At 46.9% G+C, this 26,661-nt stretch overlaps 1 protein-coding gene across 2 annotated transcripts in view; it reads left to right on the top strand.

The window, feature by feature from the left end:
* The first annotated feature begins 243 nt into the window (after positions 1-243).
* The window catches only part of phf14 (PHD finger protein 14), a 198,456-nt gene continuing 172,038 nt past the window's right edge, over positions 244-26,661 (top strand). For both annotated transcript variants that reach the window (XM_055662012.1, XM_055662004.1), the window contains exons 1-2: positions 244-418; positions 17,419-17,529. In XM_055662012.1, coding sequence (XP_055517987.1) covers positions 259-418; positions 17,419-17,529 — 271 coding nt within the window. In that variant the 5' untranslated portion in view covers positions 244-258. The remainder of the gene's footprint in view (positions 419-17,418; positions 17,530-26,661) is intronic.

Genomic DNA, 26,661 nt, shown 5'->3' with positions numbered 1-26,661 from the left:
AATAAAAGGTCTTTGGTAAAAATCTTCTCCTCATTTTCAGAATTATAATTTATTAACACAAACTGTTCCCCCACAACGTTGATTACACTGCGAGTCGGGTCAGGTTACTGGAATGGATGAAATCCGTTGCGTACTACAAGTCAGCCCATTGCATTTAGCAGGAGTGGCCTATCTTGCTCTGCTGCAGGATCTTTGCTTTAGCTGCCGCTCGGCGATGGCAGCGCGAATACTGCGCATGCGGGTTCCCCTGCCCCGTGAATGGCCGCCGTCCTGACGTCACATGGGAGGAGCAACGCGAGCCGCGGCCTAGGCGACGGCGGGGGAAGAGGAGGAGGAGGAGGAGGCCGCGGCGGCGGCGGAGACAGAGACGGAGACATGTCCTGGAAGGAGGAGAGCGACGCGGCCATGAAAAGCATGTGTGAGTAAAGAGCTAGCTGCCGTCTGCACTTACCGCCGGCGTCTAGATTAGCGGCCGGCTGCAGCTCGCCTCCTCTCCATCGGCCCGAGTGGGTGTCGCATTCTGCCTCCACTCACCTCCCCGCCGGCAGCTCGGTGTTGTGTCTTGTACAAAGATCCTATGCCGGAGCCCCGGACCCAGGGTAGTAGTAGCAGCAGCCGCCGTGCAGACCGTTAGCCCGCGGCGGCTTGGCTTGGCTTGGCTGTTGCGGCAGTAGTGGTGCCCCGCCAACCCGGGGCCGTGTGAGTGGCTGCTCCGTAACTCGGGCAGTATCTATCTATCTATCTATCTATCCCTCGAGGCAGCGGTGCAATTAACGTTTCAGGCCTAATGGCTCTTTGTTAGAATCAGGAGTTGATTTGTGCCCATCACAGAGGGTGCCGTGTCCGAGCCCACCAGCCACAGATGGGTCTCAAGTTAAAATCACCATTCATTGCCCATGAAAACTGTTGGATCTTAGAGTCAGAAGTGCAGGAGGGAGTCAATTAACCCATTCGGCCGTGGTTGTGTCCAGGACTTCATCCTGGGGTCAGATACAACACGAAAGTGCTGAACATTCTGTTTCCTACAAGTGCAAGCTAGAGGGAAGGCATCTGTGGCTATATGTCAGAATCGGATTATGCTAAGTGCTCATGGAGATCTGTGGCTGTTCTTGGAGCTCAGACCACTTTAAAGCCCTGTCCCACGATACGAGTTCATTCCAAGAGCTCTCTCAAGTTTAAAAAAAATCAAACTCGTGGTAAGCACGGAGAATGAACGTAGCGGGTACGTCGGAGCTCGGTGACGTCTCTTAGTGGCTCGTAACGCTAACGGCAGGTACTCGGGAAGACTCGTTAATGGCAGGTAAGCACGGGAAGACTTGTGAAGATTTTTCAACATGTTGAAAAATGTCCACAAGAGCCCCGAGTATCGACGAGTGACCATTACCGTAAATCTCCGAGTTCGAATCAGGGCAAACTCTGGAGAGCTCTTGGAATGAACTCGTACCGTGGGACAGGGCTATAAGACTCCTGGGCAGAGACGGTTTGAAATGTTAATCTCCCCACCTTGTCTCCCCAGTTTATTTATGATGGGGACCTGGTGCAATGTCTTTAGTTGAAGGAAATGTCACCTTAGATATTGGGAAACATTCTGATAACATGGGTACACAATGGGGTTGTAAAAAATCAAGAGACTCGGGAGTGATTTATTGTCCTATGTCTTGAAACAGAACAATGAAATTCATGCTTGCAGCAACACAACAGATATGTAAACATAGTAGACACAAAATGCTGGAGTAACTCAGCGGGAACGGCAGCATCTATGGAGAGAATGAATGGGTGACTTTTTGGGTCGAGACCCTTTTTCAGACTGATGAAACGTAGTATTTTGTTTTTAAATCTCTGAATGGGCTCGCCCCGCCTTGCCTCTCTGAGCTGCTCCACCCATACGCTCCTGCCCGGTCCCTCAGGTCAGCTGGTCAGCTGCTCCTGGAGGTACCGAGGTCTAGTTGGAGGCTCAGAGGGGATAGAGCCTTCTCTGTTGCTGCTCCGGCACTCTGGAACACCCTGCCGTTGCACATCAGACAGGCCCCCTCACTGTCCATCTTCAAATCCAGTGTTAAAACACATTTGTACTCCCTGGCTTTTGACCATGCCTGAGACTTTGCTTCTGTTTTTGGTGTTTTTGATGTTTCTTTATTTTACATGTCTTTTCCTACTATTTATTTTGGTGTGTATTAACTTTTTTGTCAATGATTAGTGATGTACAGCACTTTGTTGCAACTATGTTTGTTTTTGAAGTGCTCTATAAATATTATTTTTTTTTATTATTATTTTGTAAACACTAATAAACAACAAAAACTGTTCAGTATATAATAATAATAATAATAATGTTTATTTATATAGCACTTTTCAACAAAACCAGTATTTGAACCAAAGTGCTTTACAGAGATTGATTAAATTAATTGAACAGATCAAAAGTCAATAAATCCATACAAAACAAAAAAGAGAAAAAAGAAAAAAGACACAGAACAGTACACTATAGAAATCAACAAGAAATGTCCCCCCACAGCAGAATTCACTGTGAGGGAAGGCACAAAAATATCCAGTTCTCCCCCTCATAGGCCACCCGAGGTCGGGGTCTATATGTGGTCTCCTCAGCCAACTCGATGTTCTCAGGCCCTCTGCCGCGAAGCTGGATCATCGGCATCGGGTGAACATTCTTCAGCGGCCTGGACTGAAGCGGCCGCTTCCTCCCTGAAGACTGCAATGTCCAAAGTTCTCAGGCCGCGCTGGCCGGACCTCTGACACTGGCGAACTCGGACACCAGGCCCCGCGGTGTTGAAATCCAGTGCCGCCCGCCCGCGGCTGGCCGCTCTGCAGCCGCAGCTCAGTGATGTTGCAGTCGGCGTTCCCAGTGCCCCGGAGCTTACCGCAAGGCGACCCGGTAAGGCATCGCCCGCTCCGTGTTGGTGTTGGTGTCCCAGCATCTGCACCGCCGGCGAAGCTGTAGTCCGGGCAGGAAATCGTCACTCCAGCGCTGCTCCAGCTCGATGGTAGGCCGCACAGAGAGGACGAAGAAGCGGTTCGGAAGAAAACCGCATCTCCGACCAGGTAGGACTGGGATTAAAACAGTTTCCCCCCCCCCCCCCCCCCCCCCCCCCCCCACCCACCATAAAAGAAGACTTCCACTGAAGAATTTTCACGGACAGGACTAAAAATAAAAAAAAAAAGGGAGAAAGGACGGACTGCAGGAGGACCAGCCATACACAACGGCGCATCACCCCCGCAGTCCGCCATCTTATATATAATAAACAAACAATAATAGTGCAAAGACAAAAACCATAATCCCTAAGACTCTAAAGCCTGGAAGTTGCAGTGTTTAACTGATGGTTATTGGGACTGCCACTGAACCTGGATGTTACTGCTCTTATAACTTATTTCCAATAGTAGGGGCGAAATGAGAGCATGGCCAGGGTGGTGTGGGTCTCTGGTGCTGGCTGCCCTTTTGAGGCAGTGACTCTTGTAGATCCCTTTGATGGGGGGGAGGTCAGTACCCATGAAACCGAGCAGTGTTCACTGGTTTCTTGCACTCTTCTTTGTTCATGGGTGTTTGAGTTGCCGAACCAGGCTGTGATGCAACCAGTGAATTTGGTCTCTACTGTACACTTGTAGAAGTTTGAGAATATTTATTGACATACCAAATCGCCTCAATCTTCTAAGGAAGTACATAATGGAGCTTAACATCTGTAATTGGAAAGTTACTAGAGAGTATTCTGAGGGATAGGTTATACAGGCATTTGGATGGGCAAAGGCATATTAGGGATAGCCAGCATGGTTTTGTATGTGGGAGGTCGTGTCTCACAAATCTGATAGATTTTTTTGAAGACGTGACCAAAACGGTTCATGAGTGCAGAGCTGTGGATGTGGTGTACATGGATTTCAGTAATGCGTTTGACACGGTTTTGCATGGTAGGCTGCACTGGAAGGTTAGATTGCTAGGGATCCAAGGAGAGATAGCTGAATGGATAGCAAATTGGCTCCATGGAAGGAAGCAGAAGGTGATGGTGGAAGGTTACTTCTCGGACTGGAGGCATGTGACTAGTGGTGTGTCATCTACATCAATGATTTGAATGAGAACATACAGGGCAAGATAAGCAGGTTTTCTGATGACACAAAAATGAGTGGTTTTGCAGAGTGAAGATGGTTGTGAAAGATTGCAGGAGGATCTGGATCAATTGGCCAGGTGGGCGGAGGAATGGTTGATGGAATACAGAGAAGTGTGAGGTGTTGCGTTTTGAGACGTCGAACAAGGGCAGAACCTTCACAGTAAATGGTAGGCCTCTGGGTAGTGTTGTAGAATAGAGGGATCTAGAAGTACAGGTACATGGTTCCTTGAAGGTCAAGTCACAGGTAGATAAGGTGGTTAATAAGGCTTTTGGCACTTTGGCCTTCATCAGTCAGAGTATTGAATATAGAAATTGGATGGTCATGTTGCAGTTGTATAAGATGTTGGTGAGGCCACATCTAGAATATTGTGTTCATATTGTGGGTCTCTGGTGCTGGCTCCATGTTATAGGAAAGATATTGTCAAGCTTGAAAGGGTTCAGAAAAGATTTACGAGGATGTTGCCAGAACAAGAGGGTGTGAGCTATAGGGAGAGGTTGCATAGGTTGGGTCTCAATTTCATGGTGCGCAGGAGGATGAGGGGGAATCTTATAGAGATGTACAAAATCAAGAGAGGAATAGATAGGGTAGATACACAGAGTCTTGCCTAGAGTAGGGGAATCGAGGACCAGAGGACATAGAAACGTAGAAAATAGGTGCCTTAATGATTAGGCCATTCCCCTAGAGGTCCCCTTCGAGTCCACATTAGACATCTGCCATGCATTTGCCCAGTCACCTGACCTCCCCGCCATTCAATCCATGATCATGGCCATTCTGACATCCTACTCATCAGTTCTGCACTCAATATCCTGTACCTGGAAACTTTTTCTCCATAACCCCTGATCCCTTTAGCCACAAGGGCCACATCTAACTCCCTCATAAATATAGCCAATGAACTGGCCTCAACTCCCTTCTGTGGCAGAGAATTCCAGAGATTCACCACTCTCTGTGTGAAAAATGTTTTCCTCATCTCGGTCTAAAAACATTTCCCCCTTATCCTTAAACTGTGAGCCCTTGTTCTGGACTTCCCCAACATCGGGAACAATCTTCCTGCATCTAGCCTGTCCAACCCCCTAAGAATTTTGTACTTCTTCTCCTCGCTGGCTGTGACTGACGACACCAGCGGTCCCAGGCCCACAGCCAGCGTAGAAGTCTATAAGATCCCCCCTCGGTCTTCTAAATTCTAGCGAGTACAAGCCGAGTCTATCCAGTCTTTCTTCATATGAAAGTCCTGACATCCCAGGAATCAGTCTGGTGAAGCTTCTCTGTATTGCTACTATGGCAAGAATGTCCTTCCTCAGATTTGGAGACCAAAACTGTATGCAATATTCAGGTGTGGTCTCACCAAGACCCTGTACAACTGCAGTAGAACCTCCGTGCTCCTATACTCAAATCCTTTTGCTGTGAATGCTAACATACCATTCGCTTTCTTCACTGCCTGCAGTGAATTAGAATTGATTACAATTGTGCCATTTTCAGTTTATAGAGATACATGGTAAGGGAATAATTTAGTCCAAGGTAAACCCAGCAAAATCCGATCAAGGGTAATCTGAAGGGTCACCAAAGAGGTCGATACTAGTTAATCACTGCTCTCTGGTTGTGGTAGGATGATTCAGTTGCCTGATAACAGTTGGGAAGAGATTGTCCCCGAATCTGGAGGTTTGCATTTTCACACCTATACCTTGCGACTGATGGGAGAGGGAAGAAAAGGGAGTGGCCAGGGTGCGACTCGTCCTTGATTATGCTGCTGGCCTATCCGAGCCATCGTGAGGTGTAAATGGAGTCAATAGAAGGGAGTTTGGTTTGCATGATGGTCTGGGCTGTGTCCACAATTTGCTGCAATTTCTTGCGGTCTTGGATGGAGCTGATCCCAAACCAAGCTGTGATGAATCTTCATAAAATACTTTCTATGCTTTTACTGTTGATTGTGCGGTAGGTCCTTTATTGTTTATAGAGCCTGGGACTGCAAACAAAGTTACCAGCCAGTATCGCTTAAAATGTTATCCATACCATCGCAGAGCATGTTCTACTTTATTATAAATGTATTTTGTTTTTGCTAAATTGGGAAGTTCAGGGCTCGAAATTAACGGTTGCCCGGGTGCCATTGACCACTCAAAGCGCCGCCGGGCAACCTAAACACTGAATCATTTTGCCCGGCTTAGCAACCAGATACTGATTTGTACCAAAGATAGACACAAAAAACTGGAGTAACTCTGCGGGTCTGGCATCATCTCTGGAGAAAAGGAACGCGACATTTTGTGTCGGCGATGACGGCTGTATTGCGTGGGAAAGATACTAGATGCGGGGTGACGAAGGGTCGCAGCGAATGACGGCACTTGAACAGCGACAGCGGCTCTATTTCCTCCCGTCCCCCGCCCGCCCTGATAAGGGCTGCTTGCAAACCTGCTAACCAAAGATCTTATAGCAGAGCTCCGGATCTTTGCCGCTAACGGTGCTTTAAAAAAAAAAAAACCCTCCTGCATGCCGGGAGGAGGGAGGGAGGGGGAGGACTCCACGTGCGGGAGGGTTTGTTTTGAAAGCGGTTTTCGCCGTTAGCGGGACCGCTGCTGCTGCTGCTGTGCGGGACACGTCATTCGCTCCGACACTTCTGAAGCAGCTGCACCATAGTTCCTTTAGCTACAGGATCTTTGAGCTGCACAGCTTGGCCCCGCACCTTGCTGTTGGCTGGCGGAGGACGGAGGCGGTGGCGAGGAAATCCCAACGGCCAAGGCAGCGGGCCGATGTTGTCCGAGGAGTGCTGACCTTCCTTCCTCCCCACCTCGCCCCCCTTCTCTCTCTCTCTCTCTCTTGTACTCCCCCTCCACTACTTCCCCCCTTATCCTTGGACCCCTCCTCTCCATCCCGCACTGATCTCCATTCCCGCCTCTATTCAGTCCTCACTGACATCCCCTGCGCGCTCATCTCCCCGCCCCCCCCCCCCCATCCCCCCCCCCCCCCCCCCCCCAATCTATTCATCCTGCGCTGATCACCCTATCCACCTCGCATTGATTCTCCTGTCACCATACCGCCCCCCGCACCGGCCATCTATCCACCCCGCACTGATTCACACACACCCCCTTCCCTGACCCTATTATCCTGGAAATGTCTTCAGAGCGAATATTGACTATGTTTGATAACGGTTTTTCACACCGAGAGTGGTGAATCTCTGGAATTCTCTGCCACAGAAGGTGGTTGAGGCCAGTTCATTGGCTATATTTAAGAGGGAGTTAGATGTGGCCCTTGTGGCTAAAGGGATCAGGGTGTATGGAGAGAAGGCAGGTACAGGATACTGAGTTGGATGATCAGCCGTGATCATATTGAATGGCGGTGCAGGCTCGAAGGGCCGAATGGCCTACTCCTGCACCTATTTTCTATGTTTCTATGGAATGCAATCAAATGTGTTTTAATTCCCAATGTTATTATTTGTTTTTGTGAACACGTGAAACATTAAAACCGCGATGTTCGATTGTCACCGCTACCGTTGACACGTTATTACAGAATTCATTTTAACGGCAAATCAATGCTCTTACTATGGAGTATCAGTACTGTAGCTATTTAATGAGCAACTTTCACAACTATACTTGCGCATATATGTCACCATGGTCCAGGATTTATTGACACGGGTTGATCATACGCTGAATAATCCAAACACATTTTTGTTTGGAAGTGGAAAGAACTAATAGAAATTGCATTAACTGCAATGAGTAAAAAGAGTTGAGATACTGTCTTATAATTTTGCTGCATGTCATTGTGGGATATATCATGTCTTAATTGGAGAATGTTTAGTTTGTGACTTTATTTGAAGCAGAAATAATATGCGAATGCTTCATTGAATATAATTCCGACTGGTAACTGCGCGCTTTATCAGAGCACATTATCGCGCGCGTCATGCAAGCCATCTTAAATGAGCACCTAAACTGTCATTTGGCAACCTAAAAAGCTGCCAAGGTTGCCCGGCTGGCAACAGGGAAAAAAAGTTAAGCGAGAGCCCTGAAGTTATACACAAACAACTGATTCAAAGACTTAATTAACTATATATTAGACTGGATTTATTAATTAGAATTTGACTATGGCATTGCAATAGATACGGGCATCAAATTTAACAATGAAGGAGTGTTAGAATGAACCACGGAATAATTCATGTAAAAGAGTTGTCAACTGATTGAACTTTGTCGTTAATTGTGACTCGTTATGATTTGTAAAAACTAAAGAGATTGAACAAAAGTTTGAAACTGGAAATTTAGTAATAAAGTACTTGATTATGCTGAGATGATATTTGAACATGTTTGAGCAACTTGATTTATAGGGTTTCGCGAGTTAGTTTTTCCACTTTATAATACTTGCTGTATTTATTTGCAACAAATATTGATTGTGAAATACTGAATCCATTTGCTAAACACTGATTTGTTCTTAATTGTCCTGATGGTAAGAAAGAGATACTAGATAAATCAATTTTTAATATTTTGTAGGTGCTATCACATTCAGCATCCTCATACAAATGTACTTGTTATCAGGTCTTTACTACTTTACTCCTCATTGAATTCAACAAAGGAATGTGAGTTTATCTTAATTTTCCGTTCCTTGCATGCGGAGATTAAACTTGAAGGAGGAAGCAGCATTCATTTGAATGGATATGTTTTTATTCATTCTGTCACATGATGTGGACATCTTTGGAGAGAAGTATTTATCTTCCACCTTCATTGTCCCTGGCACCATGTTGATGTGTTTGGAGGAACCTGCAGGCCACATTTCTTTGCCTGAGGTATTTAGGGAATCAGATTTGTATGACAATGTAGTGGCTTTGTGATGACCATTATTGACACTATCTTTTAAAATTCCCCAGCTGCCATGATCGAGAAATAAAAATGTCTCTTGGTCAATGATCTGGATACTAATTCAGTGGCGTAGATTTGGCGACTACTTTGTCAAATGCTTGCTCTTGGCCTGCCATGGTCTAGTGAATCTCCTGATTGTTATCTAGTTATGTCATAGCACTGATCCCTGAGGAACACTACCGATCCTAGAGTTTCAGTCACAAAAACGGTCCTCTATGACTACCCTCTATCTTCAATGGGCAAATCAATTTTGAATCCAGTCTACCATGCCACCATAGATAACATGTGTTGTCTTCTCTGGATTTGTCTGCTTACCATGAGGGACCTTGCCAAATACCTTGCTAAAGTTCACGTGGACAATATCCATTTCCCTAACCTTATTAATGATCTTTGCCACCTTCTCAAAAAATTTCCGTGCATCATTTGGCTGAAGTCAAACGGAGTATTGAACTTTTTCTTCTTCTTACTTTTGCTGGCTTTTTTTCCCCCCGTTATATACAATGTTTACATATTCACATATTCTGTTGTGCTGCAGCAAGTAAGAATTTCATTGTCCCGTCCGGGACAAATGACAATAAAACACTCTTGACTCTTGACCATTTCTGAGAAAATCCATATTTTTGATGATTATGTTCTTCTAGACTGTTATTCTAATTTGCATGTGGCTTCACTCTGGCAGTAGGAGAAGCCAAGGTCAGAATGGGAATGGCTAGCAACCAAGTGCTTAGCAGGTGTTGCATTTTTTTGCATTTTTGCCAGTAACTTTATAAAACTGAAACAATCTACATTTGCACAATTTTTGGTTACCTTGGAAGTTAGCAAGATGTTCTTCATTGGACTGACCTTCCAGCAGAATATGTCAAAACTGAAGCTATAAAGCTCCTTCCATTAATAAACATTTTAATAGGTATGATTTAATTTCAAGAAATAATTTTGTTTCTGAGAAAATGCAAACAGATTTTGCCCTAAGCATCAAATAATTTGACCTTGGTTTTGGAATTTGATAGTTTGGCAGCCATGTACATTTTAAAACAATTATTCAAATGTGTGCCTTTGGCATTTCTGTAATATACATACCAGAAAGTTAGAAATAGAGGATTTTCTTTTGTCTCTCACAATTTCTCCGAGACTACAAATATGGCTAACATTTCCCACTTTCTTTCAGCATCTTTCATAGTTTTTTTTAGCTAGGGGTTGTGAAGCTCATGGTATGATTTGACTGAGTTCTTGAGGATAATGATTGTTAGTCAGTTGTTTAAAAATGAGCATCCAAAGGACAGAGAATCATAACAGTAGAAATTATTGACAATTAGAAAATCTAAAAAGAAGTCTTGTCACAGATCTACAGCTGAAACCTTTAGGATTGATTAAAGGGACATGACCTTGGTTGTTCTATCAGCATGCATTGTGAATGGCCTATGTTTCCACATGGAGGTCTCTGATGGAGTTAAAGTGACAGCTTACATTCTGTGTTCTGTACTGTTGAATGTCCTTGTGCTACTTTTTGGGACTCTTGAGTCGTTTGGGGAACACAGAATTCTGCTTTGCCAGGACCTATTTTCCTTGTGTTGGCTGGAGCTGCTGCAACAAAATGCCTACAACTATGGGATTTACTGGCCCCTATGGGGTAGTAAAGAAATGGGTCTGATGGCACCAGACCGTGGGGAGCAGGATTAAGTGTCTGGGTCATCAGGAAGGCGGTGAAAACTACAGCCAGCACCAGTGGATGCAGTTTTGTTAACTGCTGAGTTCACTGCTGAGGTGCTTTCTCAGCACCTCTGCTCCAGAAAGAGGCAAAATGAAAGAATAGGCCACGCTTCTATTCCTTCGCTCCCTAGATGCTGGAAACGTCGCCCATTCCTTCGCTCCCTGGATGCTGCCTCACCCGTTGAGTTTCTCCAGCATTTTTGTCTATCTTCGATTTTTCCAGCATCTGCAGTTCTTTGTTAAACAAATAAAAGAATATAGTCATATTAAAATTATTTTTCCATATATGACATTAGATAGGAAACTATCAAATTTGCATCAGTCCTTGTACAATAATGTAGAGAAGGTTTATTCTTTCAGTTTTCGTAGTCAGTCGGGCATCTACTTAAGCAGATTCCAGTGAAGTCATGGATTATCAGAAAAAGTATTTTGAAGTTGCAAAGCACCATTGCTCTTATTCATAAGCATAAGAGAGGAGCTGGCCAAGGTAGACTGGAAAGGGATCCTAGCAGGAATGACGGTGGAACAGCAATGGCTGGAATTTCTGGGCATAATCCGGAAGACACAGATTCATTTCATTCCAAAAAGGAAGAAAGATTCTAAGGGGAGTAGGAGGCAACTGTGGCTGACAAGAGAAGTTAGGGATAGAATAAAACTAAAAGAAAAGATGTATAACCCAGCAAAGAGTAGCCGGAAGCCAGAGGATTTGGAAACTTTCATAGGACAACAGCAGGAAACAAAACGGGCAATACGTGCTGAAAAGATGAAGTACGAAGGGAAGCAGGCCAGGAATATAAAGATGGACAGTAAAAGTTTATTTAGATATGTTAAGGGAAAAAGAGTAGCAAAGTCAAATGTGGGTCCCTTGAAGGCAGACACGGGTTAAATTATTATGGGGAACAAGGAAATGGCAGAAGAGTTCAACAGGTACTTCGGATCTGTCTTCACTAAGGATGACACAAACAATCTCCCAGAAGTACGGGAGGACAGAGGCTTTTAAATTTTTTTAAATATTTTATTTTATTAGAAGTAAGTACAATCATATGGCACCAAAGTGCCTAATATATATTTTCATAATACATTTTATGTACAGCTTCTTATTTTTTTTGTTATAATAAAGAAAGATGAGAATAAGAAAAATAAATTAGATAGTAAAGGATAGAAAGGCGTGAGATATATAGTGCGTGAGGATCTATGGGGGTAGAGCAACTGAAATAAATTTTCATTAGGCGAGAAATAGTATTGTGGAGGCTAATGGGCTGAAGGATGATAAATCCCCTGGGCTTGATGGTCTGCATCCCAGCGTCCTCAGGAAGGTGGCTCTAGAAATGGTGGACACATTGGTGATTATTTTCCAATATTCAATCGATTCGGGATCAGTTCCTGTGGATTGGAGGATAGCTAATAATATTCCACTTTTCAAGAAAGGAGTGAGTGAATGAGAAAATGGGGAATTACAGACCAGTTAGCCTGATTTTGGTGGTGGGAAAGATGCTGGAGTCAATTATTAAAGAGGTAATAATAGTAAGATTAAATGAGCTTACCAGTTTGAAGTTTGATCTTTATTTGATGAGGAGTTACGTCGAGGGATTACGTGAAGACCCCGCCAAAACGCATGCGCAACATTCTTCAAAGCAGCGGTGTGAAATCACAGACAACAGTAGATGAAATAAACATAGTAAGATAAGAAGAACTAGAATACCAGTTGACCTTTATGATAGAGGGTGGGCGTGGAGGGCATGTAATCCCTCGACGTAACTCCTCATAAAATAAAGATCAACATTCAAACTGGTAAGTTCTCATTTAATCTTACTATTTTACTTTGGAATCACGTGAGTGACTATGTGAAGATTTTAAAGATCTGTGATTTCATGCCGTGGAACGAGTACATGCTTCACTCACTGCCGTAGTCGTCCAAGGGAGGAAGTATGTTATCATATTCAAACATGAATCAAAATTCAAACAATAACAATTTATTTTAACAAAATAATAATGATCCCTTGGGATAAATCATATTACAGAATTTAAAATTGTTTCTGCAAACACCGCAGGTTTGGTGATTGGTTTGTTATAAAAGAGTTGGAAGGTGTTCTCTCTAGACCATCCTGCTGTAGCCAGGATATGGTCCATAGGCACTTCCATTTCTCTTGCTGCTGATGTTTCTGCAGCCCTGGTGGAATGAGATTTTAAAATGTCAGTATCCACCCCAGCAGCTCCCAAAACCTGTCTGAGCCATCTAGAGATGGTCTGCACTGATACCCTGCTATGAGGCTGTTTATGGCTGATCCATCGTGCCAATTCACTACCTCTTATGGCTTTAGTGGACTTTAAATATAGCAGAAGGTGTGTCATAATACACAGTCGGGTATCTGATGGGTATGCCCGGAATTCCAAATTAAGTCCTGATGATCCTGGTCTGTTTTGCTTAACCAACTCCAAGATCCGAAAATGTATCTTGTCAGTTGATACCATCATGTTATCCAGCCTCACTTAATGTAGGGACTGGACCCATTGAGCTGAGACCAGTGCCATCAGCATGACTGTTTTTAAAGTCATCTTCTCCAGGGACAGGGACATTGCTGGTGACCAACCCCATTGTAACATTCCCATACAGCCATACAATAAAAAAAAGGGACACAATACACTATAGGGTTTGACATAAAACATCCCCACACAGCAGAATCAACATTTCCCAAATTCAGTCTCTTCCTCCTTTTATTGTTCCCCTAATTGCTTCGTCAGGAAATGAAACAAAATACATAATGATCCCTTGGCCAGATAAATCAAATATTACCAGAATTTAAAAAAAAGGGACACAATCCACTATAGGTTTCTGCAAACAACATTTCGCAGGTTTGGTGATCCCCGTGCCCTCCGGTAGGCATCGCCCGCTCCGCGGGGCTGCGGGACGTCCTCAGCGGCGTGGACACCAGAGTCGGCCCTTTCCTATCGGAGTCGGCAGCTTCCAAAGTCCGCAGGTCGCGCAGGGTGGAAACTGCTGCTGGAGACCCGACTCCAGCTCCGCTCCAGCGCTGCGCCGCCGCTGTAGCAGCCCTGGTCCGGTTCCCGGTCCCCGGCAGGAAAGGCCGCTCCGATCCAGCTGGTAGGCCACGAGGTGGGGGGCGAGGACGCGACTCGGAGAAATAGTCGCGTCCCCGCCCGGAAGAGACTGGGAAACAGTTTTCCCCTTACCCTGCCCCCCTCCCCCACATAGAAAAGTTAAAGTTTCCCCCAATACAAAACTTTAGACTAACAAAAAAAAAAAAAAGATAGAAATAACAGACAGGTTGTAGGTAGAGGCTGCTGCCAGAGCAGCGCCCCTAGCGCCCCAAAAGTATTCAGTTTTGTTAAGGCAATGCTGAGGCGACATCCACCATCTTTTTTGTTTTTTGTGATTATGTTGGATACAAATTCTAGAGAGTCATGGTCTGATCTCTCTATTACTCCTTTGACATATAACCTCCCCAGTTCTGCATGTCCTTCCAATTTTTCCTGTTGTGAGAGTACAAACTCTCGATTAGGCAAATGTTAAACTGGGGGCATGTCTTTTTGGATCAACTCAATTTCATATCCCTGAATACTTTGTAGTATATAATGGTCAGTAGTAATAGACCTCCATGCCTCCCAAAACGGGTGTAATCTTCCCCCTGTTAGTACAGAACCTAGACATTTTATGTTCTGGAAGGAATCAGACCCACCATCCTCCATGGTTACAGTGGCACATTCACTTCTTCGGTTTCTGCCTCTTGTGCGGAGGAGGCGCCAGAGTGCAAGGTTGGCGCATTTTCCATGAGGGTCGCTCTGGGCCTTGGCCTAAAAAAGACCTTTGTGGTTGCTGCACGGCCCTCATGCTTTCACCATCCTGGTGTCGTTGCCTGCTGGTGGATGCATAGGTGTGCTGCCATCTGGGGTAAGTGGTCTTGTTCGTTGATGATGACGCCCTCATGAGCCCGACGACTTTAGCCTCCTCATCGAGCTCTTTGACCTGTTTCGATAAATTTCAGCCAAATAGCAATATTTGTGGATGTGTAGCAGCTGTCTTACACAACCCTGCAAATTTTGGGTTTAGTGCAGGTCTAATCGCGCTCTTTGGCAATTCATCTCATATTGAGTATTGCAGAGCAGCGCCAGTGTATCCTGTTGAGTGTCCGTCATCTCCGTTCCATCCACGGTTATTCCCGATGTCAGAAGCGTCAAAATCGTCTGCATTTTAACTTCTTGGGTTCTTATGCCAGCTCCAATGTACCCCTTGATTGCACTATTTACTGCAGGGACATTTAATGAGATGGTTCTCAGGAGGCATGTATTTTGCTGTAGTCTCGTTGATTACCTGCTCCTGTAGTGAATGAAAGGCCGCTGGTTCGGGCTGTGCAGCTTGCGGCGCTGGTCCCAGCTGAGCAGGATTAACGTCGGTGACTACGGACCATAGTAACTGCGGTCCAGGTGCCGCTGGTCACCGTTGGCTACCGGAACTTTCACGGTCCCTCACAGCCACTCGAGACGCGACCCTTTTTGACTTCTTGCCCTTGTCCATAGTTTTACTGGAACAGAAAAACACAAGGGCAAAAATACACAACCTCAGATTAGGTAATTTACCTGCAGGTGCCGTATTTAAACTTTACCGCGGGAGAACTCTTCACCCCGCCCGCCACTGTGCAATGCGTGAGACGATATGTCTCGTGACTCCAAAGTAAAATGGGGCATTTGGATAGCTGTAAAAGGATTAGACAAGTCAACATGGATTTATGAAAGGGAAATCATGATTGACTAATCTTCTGGAATTTTTTGAGGATGTGACAAGTAAAATGGATGAAGGGGTGCCAGTGGATGTAGTGTATCTAGACTTTCAGAGACCGCATGGGAGACTGGTGACTAAAATTAGAGCACATGGTATTGGGGGTAGGGTGTTGACATGGATAGAAAATCGGTTGGCAGACAGGAAGCAAAGAGTAGGAGTGAACGGGTCCTTTTCAGAATGGTAGGCAGTGGCGAGTGGAGTGCCGCAAGGCTCAGTGTTGGGGCCGCAACTGTTTACCATGTATATTAATGATTTGGAAGAGGGAATTAGGAGCAACACTAGCAAGTTTGCGGATGACACAAAGCTGGATGGCAGTGTGAACTGTGACGAGGATGTTAGGTGCTTGCAGGGTGACCTGGACAGGTTGAGTGAGTGGGCAGATGCGTGGCAGATGCAGTATAATATACATAAATGTGAGGTTATCCACTTTGGCGGCAAAAACAAGGGGGCAGATTATTATCTCAATGGGGTTAGGTTAGGCAAGGGGGAGGTGCAGCGAGACCTGGGCGTCCTTGTACACCAGTCACTGAAAGTTGGCGTGTAGGTACAGCAGGCAGTGAAGAAAGCTAATGGAATGTTGGCTTTCATAACAATAGGTGCAGGTGCAGGAGTAGGCCATTTGGCCCTTCGAGCCAGCACCGCCATTCAATGTGATCATGGCTGATCATCCCCAATCAGTACCCCGTTCCTGTCTTCTCCCCATATCCCCTGACCCCGCTATTTTTAAGAGCCCCATCTAGCTCTCTCTTGAAAGCATCCATAGAACTTGCCTCCACCGCCCTCTGAGGCAGAAAATTCCGCAGACTCACCACTCTCTGTGAGAAAAAGTGTTTCCTCGTCTACGTTCTAAATGGCTTACCCCTTATTCTTAAACTGTGGCCCCTGGTTCTGGACTCCTCCAACATCCTGAACATGTTTCCTGCATCTAGCATGTCTAAACCCTTAACAATCTTATATGTTTCAATGAGATCCTCTCTCATCCTAAACTGAAGAGTGTACTAGCCCAGCTGCTCCATTCTCTCAGTATATGAATTAACCTTGTAAACCTACGCTGCACTCCCTTAATAGCAAGAGTGTCCTTTCTCAAATTAGGGAACCACAATACTGCACACAATACTCCAGGTGTGATCTCGCTAGGGCTCTGTACAACTGCAGAAGGACCTCTTTGCTCCTATATTCGATTCCTCTTGTTATAAAGGCCAACATGCCATTCGCTTTCTTCACTGCCTTCCGCACCGGCATGCTTGCGTTCATAGACTGATGTACAAGGATCCCCAGATCCCGTTGTACTTCCCCTTTACCCAACTAGACGCCATTTAGATAGTGTTGTATTGGATTTCAGTATAGGAGTAAAGATTCTGCAGTTGTATAGGGCTCTGGTGAGACCACATCTGGAGTATTGTGTCCAGTTTTGGTCTCTGAATTTGAGGAAGGACATCCTTGTGATTGAGGCAGTGTAGCGTAGGTTCACGAGATTGATCCCTAGGATGGCGGGATTGTCATATGAGGAAAGATTGAAAAGACTAGGCTTGTATTCACAGGTGTTTAGAAGGATGAGGGGGGATCTTATAGACACATATAAAATTATAAAAGGACTGGACAAGCTAGATGCAGGAAAAAAGTTTAGATGCGCAAGTGCTTGACTCAGTGATTTTTGACTGAAACTAGACTGGGGGGAAGCTTAGAACGAGCTATTTACATCGGCACCTTTTTAAAAAAAACGATTTTGCCGACTTGAATATTTAAAACATTACCTGAAACTGAGCTATTCCTGGTTTGCCAGCAATTCCTTTAAATGTAATTGCTTAACCTACTTGATGACAACACATATGCATGTCAGAGGTCCTTTTGCAGATAATTAGAATTAAAAGTTGAAATTAAAAAATGCAAACATTTTATTTTGTTGAATACGTGGTTTATAGGCAATCAACTATTTTCCATGCACTGAGTGTTTTTTTTTCTGGATTTCTGCAGTTGAACGTGGTCCAAAGAAGAGACAAGTGAAAACACTAGCAACATCTCTTCTGGAAGCATTGGATTATGACAGCTCTGATGACAGTGACTTCGAAGTGGGAGATGCTTCAGGTGTATATAAGTGTATTTTATAGAATTCATTTTGTTGTGATCTTAAAACATTTCCTCTTTGTTTTCAAACATTAACTGTTGACGTGTTGTTATTGATGCACTTTTGTTGATATTTCTATAATCCAGGGTAAATCACGTTGACAGCTTATTTGATTAGAAGGTCTCAAAGTTGTCTCGTTGTATTCAGTCATTGAGTTAACATGCAAAGCTGGAAGAATTACTGGAGAACCCGTGAGAACTTCTCACAGCTTTACTTCTCTCAGTTTTTGAGCAATAGAGAGGTCCATGGTCATCCTTTTCTGGAAGCTCAGTTTAATTTGTTGAGAAAATAAAATCACTAAATGATGTATGGATTGCTGGTATTGGAAGTCGGAGGAGATGGTGGTCGAATGTTGGGAATGATAGATAAAGAAAATATTAATCTGAGCTACCAGCATCTGGAAAGATATACAGGTGCACAACCTTTTATCCGGAGTTCCGGAAACCGAAAAGTTCCGAAAACCGGACATTTTTTCCAGGATGCCGTCAAACGCATTTGGTGCAAAACTTGACCCGAAACGACCCATGGTCAACCCAGGTCTGTACTACTGTAGCGGCTGCCTCCTCCCCGGAGACCGGGGAGACACTTAAACATCTGTAAATCATTGCTTAAATGTTAGTCAGTTAGTTTGGAGGGCTTTTATGTGAAAGGGGGGGGGGGGGGGGGTTGGTGAAGGGGGAAACTTTAATTCTTAGTCCCCTACCTAGTCGGAGAGGCGGGGAGTGGGCAATGCCTGACCGGATCGCCGTGCAGTAAGCTGTGGCGTGCTGTGGCCGCCGACTCCCAACATCGCGGAGCTGGGGCTGCGGTCGGCGCTGGTTGTAGCTCCGACCCCGGCAACTCTACCCCTGGCTGCGCGGCGCTCCAAATCCAGCGCCGCCTGCGGCCGGTCGCCCGCAGCCCCAGCTCCGCGATGTTGGGAGTCGGCGGCCACAGCGCCGGAGCTTACCGCACGGCGACCCGGTAAGGCATTGCCGCTCCCCGCTGGTATCCCAGCGCTGTGGTCGCCGACTCCCAACATCGCGGAGCTGGGGCTGCGGGCGTCCGATTGCGGGCGGCGCTGGATTTGGAGCGCCTCGCAGCCAGTGGCAGAGTTGCCAGGGTCGGAGCTCCAACCGGCCCGCAGCCCCAGCTCCACGATGTTGGGAGTCGGTGGCCACAGCGCTCCGGAGCCCTCAGCTCCGCGATGTTAGCAGTCGCCGACCAGGTAGGGGACTAAGAATTAAAGTTTCCCCCTTCACCCCCCCCCCACCACCACCACATAAAATCCCTCCAAACTAACTGACTAACATTTATGCAATGATTTACAATGATTCCCTGGTCTCCGAGGAGGAGGCAGCCACTCCAGACTTTCCAAGCCGCCCGCGCTACCTACCTAATCTACGCTAAAAATCTTCCATTTCGAAATCCGAAAAATTCCGAAATCCGAGCAGTGTCTGGTCCCAAGGCTTTCGGATAAAAGGTTGTGCACCTGTACTACCATGTTCTATTGTGAAAATATTAATTTGTTTTAAAAATAATTTAATTTCCATTTCTTCAGAAGAATATGATTTATTTGTTGATCACAGATCAGATAATTCGGAAATAATTAATGATCTTCTATTAGGCTGTAAATTTCCCCCGTGCGGGTGGCGGGAGTGTCCCGGGGAGCCACGCGGGCGGCGATAGTGTCGCGGTGAGCCAAGCGGGCGGCGGGATGTCGCAGGGAGCCGCACAGGCCCGAACCACCCGCCGAACAACCGCGCCGCTGACGACTAGAACGATGACCGAAGACCGGAACGTGTCCTGCGGTAGGCCCGACTCGTCCCACAGGCCTCCCAGGGGACTGCGGTGAAGCCGGGCGGCTAGGCCTGTCTGGGCCGATGGAGCCTCAAAGACGGCGGCGATAGAAGCTTCGGTGGCGGCAGCGGGAGACGGTGGCAGCGGGAGACTCAGCGGCAACGGGAGCTCTTTAAGGCTGCTCTTCTCCAAAAAGCATTTTTCAATTTTTTTGTGTACCTTGTGTGTTGTAGCAGTCAGCAGACCAATTTCCCTCCGGGGATGAATAAAGTTTTATCATATTGTATTTATATTAGTACCTGTTGAAATTAAGATGTTTCCCATCATTGCATATATTTTAGATTGTATACAGGATCTTTTTCTTTCATGTCTTACTGCATGTCTTACTGTTAAAACTTCATTTTGAAGTGTAAAGATCTGTTAAGATGATATTTTTATATTAGCATGTAGAAAAATGTCGGGTGGGTAAAAATATAATGGTGTACTAGACCAAGTGCAGACCCGTTGGGTCTGTTCCCCCAAAGGGTGGTTGCAGGGGGGGGGGGGGCGGCATGCGGCGTCACACACACTAACTACCCCCCCGCACACACGCTAACTACCCCCCTTGATGTTATATGAATATTATTAATTTGCTCCTTGTACCCCATAACCGCCCCATCCACTGACACATAGCCCGCAACGCGCAGGCGTGTCTAGGGAGGGAGGGGGGTGGGGGCTAGAGAGTGAGGGCAGAGAGAGAATGGGGAGAGACAGAGAGAAAGGGGCAGAGACAGAAGGGGAAGAGACAGAGAGAGAGAGAGGGAGGGGGAGAGTGGGACAGAGAGAGAGGGAGAGAGAGTGGGAGAATGAGAGGGGAGACAGATTCGAGAGAGAGAGAGAGGGAGAGACACACGCAGTCGTGAGAGGGGGGGGGAGATGGGGAGAGAGAGACGGGGAGAGAGAGATGGGGAGAGACAGAGAGCGAAATGCAACCGTGCGTCACGCGTTCAGAATGTTCTGGAAATGAAGCTTGCGCGTCTCGTGCACGAAAGCTGTCGGCAGCTCTATGGAATTTAGGGGAGCAGCCTGCCGCGTCACACACACACACACACACAACCAACCCCCCCCCCCCCCTCCCCCGCCCCCTAACCATCCTCCCCTAACCTCCTTCCCCTCCCTCCCCTCCTCCCCTCCTCCCTCTCTCCCTCCCCCTCCCCTCCCTCCCCCCTCTTCCCCTCTCCCATCTGTTTCCCCCGCTGCTTTTTTTGCTGTCCTCGTATAGTGGAGGGTAGAGAGAGAATGGGGAGAGACAGTGAGAGAGGCAGAGACAGAGGGGCAAGTGACAGGGGGACGGGGGGGGGGGGGTGGAGAAGGGAGGTGGAGGGTGGGGGAGGAGGGAAAGAGAGATGGGAGGGGAGGAGGGAGGGGGGGGGGGGGGGGGGGGAGATGGGATGAGAAGGGAGGTGGAGGGAGAGGGGATGAAGGGGTGTAGTGGAGGGGGGGCCTAGATTTCCCTGGACGTACCTTGTCCTTTTACCATCTGGACGCCCGCAGCAACGTCTGCGGAGGGTTGAGGTCCCGACCACAGGGGGAAAATGGAAGGAGGACTGGCCAAATTGTGTGCCTTCCACCACAGTGATGAATGCTGTGGTGGATGTTTATGTTAAATTTTTATTGTGTTTTTGTGTGTGTTCTTTATCATTGTACCGCTGCTGACATATTCATTTCACTCGCACTTTATGTGGGGGGCGGCCTGCAGTGTCACACACACTAACCACCTCCCACACACACACTAATCTCGAAATAGAGAGAAAGGGCAGAGAGAAAGGGCAGAGAGAGTGGGCAGTGAGAGAGGGCAGAGACAGAGAGAGGACAGAGGCATCATTTGTAGACCCCGGAGGGAGGGGGGGCGGGGCAGGCAGAGAGAGAGAGAGAGACACTGCTGGCGGGCGTGGGGTGGCTTCTTTTTGGCCCAGGTCACAGCTCCATCTAAACCCCGGGTTTGGCCCATACTCCAGCTCCAGGCTCTGCTCCAGCCCACGCAGCAGCCTTCCCACCAGGCACTGGGCGGCGGACATGGACTCGAAGGAGGCCACGGGCGGGGATTGACCTGAGGACCCTGAACGTGGCGGCGAGCGGGCGGGCATTGAGCCGGGCTTGGCCCGCGGCAGCAGCCTCCCCACCAAGCGCCAGACCCGAGTGAGGATGTGGAACGGCGTGGACCCCGAGCAAGGTCGCGGCGGGCGGGCTTCTGCAGAACTTTCTCAATATGTCTGAGCTCCATGGGCTCGCATCCTCGGCGCTTCAGACCCCGAGTATGGTGAGGGGGGGCAGCAGCAGGATATTCACATATTATTTCTGCTTCAAATAAAGTCACAAACTAAACATATTCACCAATCAAGACATTGTGGCGGCAGCCTAAACAGGGCCACTCATGCTCGAACCCTCGTCAGGGGATACGAGGGCGGGCACGTGACGTCATGGGCTAGTGGGAGTATCCTGATACTAAAGCTCTCTCACCCACGAGACCTAAGAGACAACTGGCAGCTGAGCACGAGGGAACAACCTCGCTCAGCTGCAACAACATTGTATTATACCACCGAATAAATGATTCTTTAAACCGGCCTGACGACTCATCTTTATTCACCACGTATGGTGCCGCTACAACATGATATATACCACAATGACATGCAGCAAAGTTATAATACAGTATCTCAACTCTTTTTACACATTGCAATTAATTAAATTTAATTGATTCTTTCCACTTCCAAACAAAAATGTGGTTGGATTATTCAGCGCTTGATCAACCTGTGTCAATAAATGGATCATGGTAACATATATGCTTAACCATGCACCCTACAGATTGATGCAAGCATGTTTTCTGTGAATGGCCATGGCATGGGTCGTTATTGCTATTGGTACAGAAACACTCTTGCTTCCCACATAATTTATCCACAACAAAATATACAGGTGCAAGGAAATTTCTAAAGGCATTTGATGCTAATAGCTTTTAAACCCGACTATACCCACCTGACGGGTTAAACTGACAAGAGATGGCCAAAGGACATAACTGCAGCAAATGTTCTTTTGGTAATATGTTTAAAGGTGTCAAAACGCCATATTACCGGACATTCAGATTAGATGTATGTATTGTAAACAGTAATGAAGATACCCAATTTGTACGCACCAGATTTTTGTTTAATTATTGATTAATGCTGTTTCCATCATTCCCACTTCAGAATTAACGTTAAAATTTCAACTGCAATATCTCCTGACCAAATTTGTGATGTATATGACCGACTGTAGAAGTAAAACCTGGATAAATCCAACGTATAGTTGTGAATGTTGCTCATTAAACAACTATAGTACTGATACTCCATATTAAGAGCATTGATTTGCTGTTAAAATTAATTCTGTGATAACGTGTCAACGGTAGCAGTGACAATCGAACACGGCGGTTTTAATGTTTCACGTGTTCACAATTAATTCATCCATCTTTATGGATTAAAACAAATAATAACATTGGGAATTAACACATTTGATTGCATTCCGTTATCAAACATAGTCAATGTTCGTCCTGAAGACATTTCCAGCACAATATGGTCGGGGGGGTGAATCAGTGCGGAATGGATAGATTGCGGGGGAGGGGGTTGGGAAGGCAAGCGGTGCGAAATGGATGAATTAAGGCATAGGAAGTAGTGTGTGTTGGTTGGAGTAGGTAGAATTGTGAGGGGAGAGCACGGGGGATGTCAGTGGGGTTGAATGGGGGGATGGACGGGGGGGGGGGGGGGGGGGGGGGTTCTGCGCAGGATTGATGGGGGGATCATTACAGGATGAATGGGGATGACTAAAATGCTGGAGAAAACTCAGCGAGTGAGGCAGCATCTATGGAGTGAAGGAAATAGGCAACATTTCGGATTGAGACCCTTCTTCAGACTGATCCCTCCATACTTCTTGAATGGGGGATCAATACAGGATGGATGGGAGGGGGGCGATCAGTGCAGGATGATTGGGAGGGTCAGTACAGTGGATCGGAGGGTCTGTGCAGGATGAATGGGCGGATCACTACAGGATGAATGGGGGATACGTGCAGGATGAATGGGCGGAGCAATAAAAGATGAATGGTTAGATCACTACAGGATGGATGGGGGGTTCGGTGCAGGATAAATGGAGGGGGGGGGGTCAGTATGGGATGAATGGGCGGATCAGTACAGGATGGATGGAGGGGGCAGTGCAGGATGGATGGGAATGGGGGTAAGTATAGGGTGAATTGGGGGACCCCAGGGTAGGATGGATGAGGGGTGGCAGGAAAATCAATGTGAGGTGGATAGGGAGATCAGTGCAGGATGAATAGATGGGAGGGGGGTAGATGGGGATGTCAGTGAGGACTGAATAGAGGTGGGAATGGGGATCAGTGTGGGATGGTGAGGAGGGGTCCCTGGATAAGGAGGATGGATGCGGGGCTTACAAGAGAGAGGGAAGGGGCAGGGGAGGTGGGGAAGAAGGAAGGTCAGCGCTCCTCTGACAACACCGGCATCATTGCCCCGCTGCCTTGGCCGTCCCTGTCCAATGTCAAGTGACGCCGCCAAAGGGGGAGTCAGTTGGGATCTCCTCGCCGCCTCCTCCGCCAGCCAACAGGAAGGTGCGGGGCCGAGCGGTGCAGGTACTTCAGACGGCAGAAGGGGGGAGGAGAGAGAGGAGGGGGAGAGGGAATGGGGGGGGAGTGTGGAATGGAGAGAGAAAGGGGGAGAGAGATGGAGAGGGTAAAGGGGGAGCGAGAGCGGGAGAGAGATAGAGGGGGGAGGAGAGAGAGGGGGGACAGAGAGAAGGGGAGGGCAGGGGAGGATTTCCCTGGCCGTGTCGGTCAAAGGGTCCAGGTCACTGGGCGCCCCGGAGTGTGAGCTGTTCACAGATCACCCTCACTGGGGGAGACTGCTATACACCAACCCTGACAGGCTCTGCTGCCGAAGAGCTCTTCCCCTCGCTCCATTCCCCACCCCACGCTACCACACCACACAACGTGCCTTTGTAACACAGGAGCAGTGGTACGGTGGTGCAGCGGTATAGTCGCTGCCTCCTGACTACGGCTGCTGTCAGTATGGAGTTTGTACCTGCATGGGTTTTCTCCGTGTGCCCTGGTTTCCGCCCACATTCCACGTTTGCAGGTTAATTGAATTTGCTCCGAGTGTGTGTAGGATAGTGCAAGTGTGTATGGGCATCACTTCGATGGGCTGAAGGGCCCATTTCCACGCTGTATTTCTAAAGCTGCGCTACCACAGAACCCGCTAGATAGCCTGCAGCACAGAACATGTTAATAGCTTGCTGCGGGCCGGATAAAATCTGTGGCCGGCTGGATGTGACCCGTGGGCCATAGTTTGGAAACCCCCGCCTTAAATCACTAATTTTTCCATTTTTTTTGTAAACCAGCATCTGTAGTCCCTTGGTCTAGATATCTTCAGTATCGTTTTATTTACTTAATAATCCCAAGAATTATTAAAGGTGATAATTCACAGGACCTTAGGACCATATCATTATATCATTGTTGCCAGAGTAGACACAAAATGCTGGAGTAACTCAGAAGCAGCATCTCTGGAGAGAACGAATTGGTGCCAGGGTAACTAGTGTATAGATGAATTTTCTCGCTCTTTCTTGCGCTCTATCGCGCTCTCTCTCTCTCGCTCTCTCACTTTAATTGAAGAGGTGATCATGGAAACAGTGGGTCATCTAAAATGTCATAGATTGTAAAGCAGTTTCCATAGAATAGAATGTAGCAAATGTAGCCGCACATTATTAGGAAGGAGTGAGAATATTGAACTATATACCAGTTAGTGTGTTAGTAGTAAGGAGATGTTGGAATCCATTATTAAAAAAATGGCACCAGGGCACTTGGAAAACAAAAGTACGTTTGGTAGAGTCAACATGGAAGAATGAAAGGAAAATCAAGTTTTATGAATCTCCCATAAAAAATTTTGAGGTTGTTCGCCAAAACGCTACGCGGTAGCGCTGACATTTTTACATAATTTACTCCCATTTTACCGGTCGTCGCGATAATCAGGTTCCCTTCAGATTTGGTGCTATGTTTCATGTTATTAATGATTAAAGTTTTAGAAAAAAAGCCTAGAACGACTTCTCAGAGAGTCTTCCAGCAGCTTCCAGTGATGATGTCACAATGTCATATCCCAGTCCACCAATCACAATGGGCTCTCATTTACACAAGCTGCTGAGTGCGACAATGACATAACAATGGGACGTTGCCAACGGTAACGGCAGCAGAAGCTTGGAGGAGAATGCTGCGCGCTGCCATCGAGGGAGAGAGGGGGGAGGGAGAGAGAGAGTGAGTTGTGTTGGAACTGGTGAGTGGTGGAGACGGGTTGCGTTGGGGGAACTGGTGAGTGGTGGAATATTGCGTTTGGGGTTGCCAACGGTAACGGCAGAGGCAGCTTGAAAGAGAATGCTGCATGCCACCATCTTCAGTCCAACTGGGCCGCACGTTGGGGGGGGGGGGGGGGGGGGGGGGGGGGGGGGGAGAGGTGTTTGACGGGTGTAGGGGCCAAGTCAAAAGTTGAGTTTATTCATTGACTCAAAGATTGATTGGCGTTTTACAAAAAAAGATTACAGAACTTTCCTCCAATGCTGCCCACAACCCACCCTACCCCACACATGTCGAATCCACGCTGACCGCCCTTCCACCCCTTCTCCCCCCCTAACGTGGGAACGATTGATTGCCTCCATAAATTCCATTATTTTCCTTGTGGTCCTAACGTGGGGACGATTGATTGCCTCCATGAATTCCATTATTTTCCTTGAGGAAGTGGTGGTGATTTTTTCTGGGGGGCGCTTGTCCCCTGGTCAGCACCCCCCCCCCCCCCCCCCCATTATTTGGCAGCCTATCAACTGCTGTCTCTACGGGGGTTGCGTCCAATCACCGGCCAGCTTCCCTTAAAATTCCCGTCCAATCAATAAATGTCATCCAATCAGCTGCTGTCTCCAGGGGCGGTGTGTCCAATCATATAATGCGGTGGTCACTTGGCGGCCAATCAGACGCAGTCTCCAAGGGGCGTTCCCTTCCAGCTTCCCTTACTGAAGCAGAAGATGGCTATAGACAAAATCATCTTTTCGTTGCAGTTTGCACACAGTGCTAGGTAAAGAGACATTTCAGGTAACATTTTTTGTAAAATGTACTTACTTTTAGCTGTATGAAGTCATTTTTTTCATGAAATATTTATCTTTTGGGGGTTATTTTACTGGTTATGTTACAACAATTCTAAACTTCTGTTATGTAAAGTACCAGCAGAAAGCTTGGGAATCACTTTCAATTTATTGAAAATGCAGGA

This window comes from Leucoraja erinacea, chromosome 2 (assembly GCF_028641065.1).
Source record: "Leucoraja erinacea ecotype New England chromosome 2, Leri_hhj_1, whole genome shotgun sequence".
In the NCBI taxonomy this organism is placed as follows: domain Eukaryota; kingdom Metazoa; phylum Chordata; class Chondrichthyes; order Rajiformes; family Rajidae; genus Leucoraja; species Leucoraja erinaceus.
Note: the sequence above shows the minus strand (reverse complement) of the source record. Positions and strands in the feature narration are given on the sequence as shown.